Genomic DNA, 5,510 nt, shown 5'->3' with positions numbered 1-5,510 from the left:
TGTACTTGATACTTTCTATATTTCACTCGGAGACTTCGTTACATCGGTGTCTCGCATAAACAACTTCGCTACAACAATAGCAACAACACGGCGACGGTAACGATTGACCAGAGGTAATCTAGGTTTACGCGTTACATAGTCACATACGGTAAACTTGACGGTGAACTATTGCACTAACTCACACGCATGTCGACGTCGTGTGGATACAGGTAAAATAACGCTATCACGGTACAGTAAGGGAGAATGAAGAGGTTATCACGTCAGGATTTTCGCAGGCGCGTGAACAAGAAAGGAGGAGGCAGCTCCGTGTGTTTCTTCGCGCCGGTACTTTGTGCAGTTTCTCCTAAAGAACTCGCGATTCCTACTTCTCGGCGAGATCTCGTCCGCGATCGAACTTCGACTACCACTACGTACTTGCTCCAAAAGTGCAAGAGGGACCCTCCTCGAGGACTTCAGGGGAACGTCTTCGAGAAGGAGACCTTGGAAAATATACGGTTGGCGAGTTCGGTGAGATACGTGTCCCAATCCTGCGCCATGAACGGCAGTATCGTCCGGTACAATGATGGCCAGTACTCATTCACGAACTTCAGCGCGGCTTGGTCTGAAAAGCACGAAAGATTCACGTTAGTTTCAGGCGTGGGTGGGCGCGCGGGTCTGTGAATCAGGCTTACGTAAAACAGGATTACGGCGCATCCGTGTTTCCCGGATAATCGACACAAAATTGCTAATGTGATATAACGAGATAATTAGCGGGAACGACGAGCGGCAATTACGACCCAGACACATGTGCGTTTAGCGGCGTGTTATATCGAGGTCTCTGCTGCTCTCTTTTTCTTTTGAGAGTTATTAAATATGGTTCGTAAAATCAATCCCCTTCTCAGGTGATTTTAACAGAAGCTTCCAAATGGTGTCCTAAAGACATCTTAAAGACGTCTAAAAGACTTCTTACGTTTTCAGGTTTTAGATGTTTTACGTTTTTAGACATCTCGTAAACGCTTTTCGCATTGATTTCATCGATACGAGAGCGTTAACCGCAATTACAATCTGAGAAACCACTATAGTGATGCAGCGAAAGTTTCATGTTTTTTTTTTATCAATCTACCTTTTGACACATACGTGAAAAAAGTTTTAATTTAAAAATTGTAAGAATTATCCGAAGGACTACCCGGATTAATCATATTCGCGAGGTGAACGAAAGCGCGCTTCGCGGAAAAGCGTTTTTAAATATCTGATTGTATTCATAATCGCAAATTTGTTGTAAGTTTACTCACTGAGGCCTTCGTTGCCGTTGAACAGGTCACTGAACCAGATCTGCATTTTGCCAATTTCGGGGTTCAAGGTGAAATGTTCGACAGTCCATTTATCGTTCGCCACCGATCCTTCTATGGTCCACGTGCCTTTGATGTCTTCCATACTGATGTTGAAGAAGCCTGGTGGAAATCACGAAGTATATAAATATTTTTCCCGTAAAATATAAAATTCATGTATCTATAAATAATTATTGACAAAATATTCAGAAAATTCCAGACATAATACATTTTGAAGACGTTCCAAGTATAAAAAGCGTTTTCTTTCTAATCAATAATTGTCCAGGAATTTTGGCTACTAGCTAACTTCAAGCCGGCTAAGTAACGCTTGTTTCACATACATTGAACTCAGAACACACAAACGCATACGGCAACTCTATTAATATCTATTAATATCTCTATTAATATCGCCATATTTTCTTGATCAGAGGAATATACAGAAAGAATATTATAGTTTTGGTTAATATAAATTATTCTCAACTTTATCATTTTTTCTAGCAGTGCATAAATAAATTTTAAGTAGAGCTTGTCTTGGTAGAAACATAGTAAATTTTTTTATATTTTTAATTTATTTAATTTTTCAATTTTTAATAGTATCTTTTAAGTTTTTTAATTGTCAATTTTTCAACAGTACTGGGTTGTGCAATAAGTAATTCCGTGTTTTTTGGAATGAAACGTATGTTTAGAATGAAATGTTTGTGCTTTTATGTCGTTATAATGCCATGAAACAATGTGTGCACCATTTTGAATTTCTGTCATCTTATAAATTGTTTCATAAAATTATAACGACATCAAGATATAATAATTTCATTATACCTGCAAAATCTGAAATTATTTATTACACAACCTAGTGCACTTTAGTTCCTAAAATATATAAATAGCACATGTGAAATTATGTTCCTCAATTACAAGATTCAATAATTTTTACTATAAAATTTACTCCTGTACTGAGTTGTCGTGTCGTACAACCATCAGATTCGCTAATCAATCCATTCGACACATACCTTCGCCGCCAATCTGGAACGCTCCCATCATTCCATCCGCCTTGTAGTTACCCTCAATGAGCACCTTCGGCATTTCGACGTCGACTTCCAACTTGAAGAAGTCATCGGCGTAAGTTGGCCTCACCGCCAAGAAGCGTGTCTTCGCGAGTCCATAGGTGTTGACGTTCGTCACCGTGATGTCGGCGCGTATGTCGTTAGCATCGTATTTAGTTTGGTGATGCTCCAAGAAATACGGGTCCAACAGCGGGATATCGAATTGCGGTAAACCTTTCGGAAAAGAACTCAAGCTCTGGCAACTTGTACGGCGCACTCGGGCGATTGCGGTAAATCAACGTGTGCTCGTGCAAATCGCAAGTGACGGGACGTGAAAACTAAGTCGGCGTCGTCAGAAATAATAGAAATTCAAGTGAAAACTTGACATGTTGACTGTCAAATACGAATCATCTCGTAGTCGGCATGCAAAAAGAATTCTCTACTTCATTTACGCCGACTACATAGTCAACTCTCATTGGTTTCTTTTTGATGAGTTTTCCTCTGAATGTAGTTTTCCTTTGAATGTAATTAATTAGCATATTAAGATGATTTCTAAATGGCACTGTAGATTTTTAATGTCACTGTGTTAAGAGGATGCTGAAGTCGATGGCGAACTCGAATAATGTCGACAATGCAGAGACGATTGTCACTAACACAATCATAGCGACAATTGTTGCTATCCTTTTCGTATTTGTTGTATATAACTTACGTAAATGTGTGTTACTTTGTTTTGCCATATTCAGCGGAAGATCTAATCACGCATGTGTAGAAATCTTTCTGCAAACTTTTCCGATATTTTTAAGTTTCTGAATTTAAATGCGAAGGTACAGTAATGTTCTTTAAAATTTTTCTGTTTGAAATATCTACACTTTTCGCGTATATAAGCTGCGAAACTTTTGGATTAGGCAAATATTACGCTAACTGATAGCTTGAGATTTTACATTAAATTTTTTTTTTCGTTTTTCTTACATATCAAGCAATGCTCCTGTTTATTTTTGCATGTACTTTCATTGTGCAAAAATACTTGTAGTTTTGCACGACCAATGCGACGTGAACTTTGCAGAAAAATGTCAGTATTCTATCGGTAAAGTTTTCACCTTCAGCATCTTCTTAAGTAGTGATAATGATGACATTCGCATAGGATCTTTCTTTTGTAATTTTCCTGAATGACCGGTACAATTAATTAGCATATTAAAACAATACGCTGATTTCTAAATGGCACTGTATGTAGTAGTGAAATATCCCCGTTCTCTCTACGATACCTGGGATGAAGGTCGGCCATGCTTCTTGCATAGCGAGTCTCAGGCAAGACGAATAGTCATCTGCATCGTGCTTGCAGGTCTGCACGGCTGCGTGAGGGAGAAATAAAAAAGAGTATATATAAGTACAATATCATTAATACAATTAATTATAATCATTGGTGTACCGAATAAAAGAATCAATTCTATCGATTTTGGTGCTGGGCACTCCGGCATAATTGATTTTTGTAGTTGGCCTCGAAGATAATTAATTACGACTGTTAATTCGTTTCTAACGAATATTCGATCGGAAATATTTTTAATTGCCGATCAACAGGATCTTTCTCGCGCGAATTAGCTGGGTGAATTTCGTGCGGCGCGCATTGAACTCACCGGTTAACGCGAGGGAAACTATTCCTTTCTCCGATAATAAAATTAATCATCGAGTCCACTGACTATCGATTTTCGTAGAACGTGCGCATTTCATGCCAAACAAAGAGCGCGCTCTCTCTCGTAATATTATCGTTACGACGCGACTGGCAATCGATATTATGAGAAGAATGAATAAATAAGAAGAAAAATATGTATGTGTTACGAGTGTATGACTAATAGGTGCATAAAATTATGCAATTATTACTCGCTCAACCGTGAATACGGGGACTTACATTCGAAATTATTAGTCACTTGAGCGTAAACGTAAACATAACTTCACGCTATGAATGATGTAATACGCGAAATTATTTTGTTGAGGTTTCATTTCAGTCGCCCTCGCTCTCTAATTCGATTTGCGTGTCGCGATACCGTGCAATTTCTCCGTCAGTTGCATTTCTCACGGCTATCGGTCGTTACTCGCGGATAAAGCGCGCGGAAGAGCGAAAGTTGTGTTCCGCGATGTGATTAGTGATATGTCAATAGACGCGTGTCGAGAAGAGTGTACGTTACGCGTGTGTCAATTTCGTGATAGCCAGTAACAGGAGTCGCGCTCGCAGCAACACGCGATTAATTTCATTTTTCATTTCATCAGCACGTCATGTGGATATATCAATTCGCCGCGAAATGATTGCCATCGAGAAATCCTATGTCGCGCGAAAACAAATCACGGGAGAAGTCAACAAACGCACAGTTTCTCGTTTTCTGTACACTGCAAGATATTAAGCTGAGATAGTTGCCATAAATTTTGCTTAAAGTTGAAATCTTGGAGTCGTCGGTTTTCTCGATTTTCAGTCTGTTTTCGAGAGCGAGACATACCAGAAAGAATCAGACAAACGATCACTCTCGTTTAGCTTAATCCTAAGAAGATATAGCGTAACTTCACTCATACTTAGCTTTAAAGCTTTTTTGTGAGATATTACTTGAATAAGTATAAATTACTCTCATCCCTACCTTATAATTGTACCGTCAATTATCACTATCTTTCTAAATTGAAGGCTGTCAGTATGAATAAAAGTTACTCACGCGCTACCTTTCAAGGGTTAAACCTCGTGTTCGCCGAATCAACAATTACACACGTTCTATCACACTGAATAGTGCTCTCCCGAAACGGTAAACTATGTTAATTACATCAGCTGAAACCGTAAAGAGTCTCGCGAGTTTCGCTCGCGATTCGAAGACGGTGCCGATCGCGACAAGGGCACGTATGGAGGACACAATGGACCCAAGTGGCGAACGACGCTTACGGGAAAGCGTGTCTTTCTCGGAGGGTGAGTAATGAACGTCGGACTGAAGAAGAGAACTTACGAAGCTCGAGATCCTGAGCCGCGACGAGCGCGAGCGCGGTAACGCAGAGCACGGCTAGCGCGTAGAACGACATCCTGCCTGGTTAAAAATCCTGACGGCTAGCCTGGCCAATTATAAACACTCGGTTTATATAGTTTCCCGGCCCAAGGACTCGGCAAAGATACGTTGCAAAATTGCATGTCATTAATGCG

The 5,510-nt window shown here is 39.8% G+C and overlaps 1 protein-coding gene across 1 annotated transcript; it reads right to left on the bottom strand.

The window, feature by feature from the left end:
• On the bottom strand, positions 1–5,510 carry LOC116848954 (circadian clock-controlled protein-like). The gene is made up of 5 exons (XM_032825626.1): positions 5,320–5,510; positions 3,607–3,693; positions 2,312–2,578; positions 1,272–1,430; positions 1–601 (listed from the first exon to the last, which is right to left on the bottom strand). Exons 1-5 carry the CDS (start codon positions 5,390–5,392, stop codon positions 453–455), a joined length of 735 nt encoding a protein of 244 aa, XP_032681517.1. The 5' UTR covers positions 5,393–5,510; the 3' UTR covers positions 1–452.

This window comes from Odontomachus brunneus, unplaced genomic scaffold (assembly GCF_010583005.1).
Source record: "Odontomachus brunneus isolate Ranch 3 - 2012 unplaced genomic scaffold, Obru_v1 Obru_scaffold_005, whole genome shotgun sequence".
NCBI classification, from domain to species: domain Eukaryota; kingdom Metazoa; phylum Arthropoda; class Insecta; order Hymenoptera; family Formicidae; genus Odontomachus; species Odontomachus brunneus.
The sequence above is the reverse complement of the archived record's forward strand: the minus strand, read 5'-3'. Positions and strand labels throughout refer to the sequence as shown.

What these genes read in the sequence shown, in the direction of transcription:
- LOC116848954 (XM_032825626.1), bottom strand. Translation starts at nt 5,392, where the DNA reads ATGTCGTTCTACGCGCTAGCCGTGCTCTGCGTTACCGCGCTCGCGCTC. An exon ending in ATGGCCGACCTTCATCCCAG is followed by an intron (nt 2,579 to 3,606) that starts GTATCGTAGAGA and finishes CTTTTCCGAAAG; the next exon opens with GTTTACCGCAATTCGATATC. An exon ending in CAACGGCAACGAAGGCCTCA is followed by an intron (nt 602 to 1,271) that starts GTGAGTAAACTT and finishes CGTGCTTTTCAG; the next exon opens with ACCAAGCCGCGCTGAAGTTC.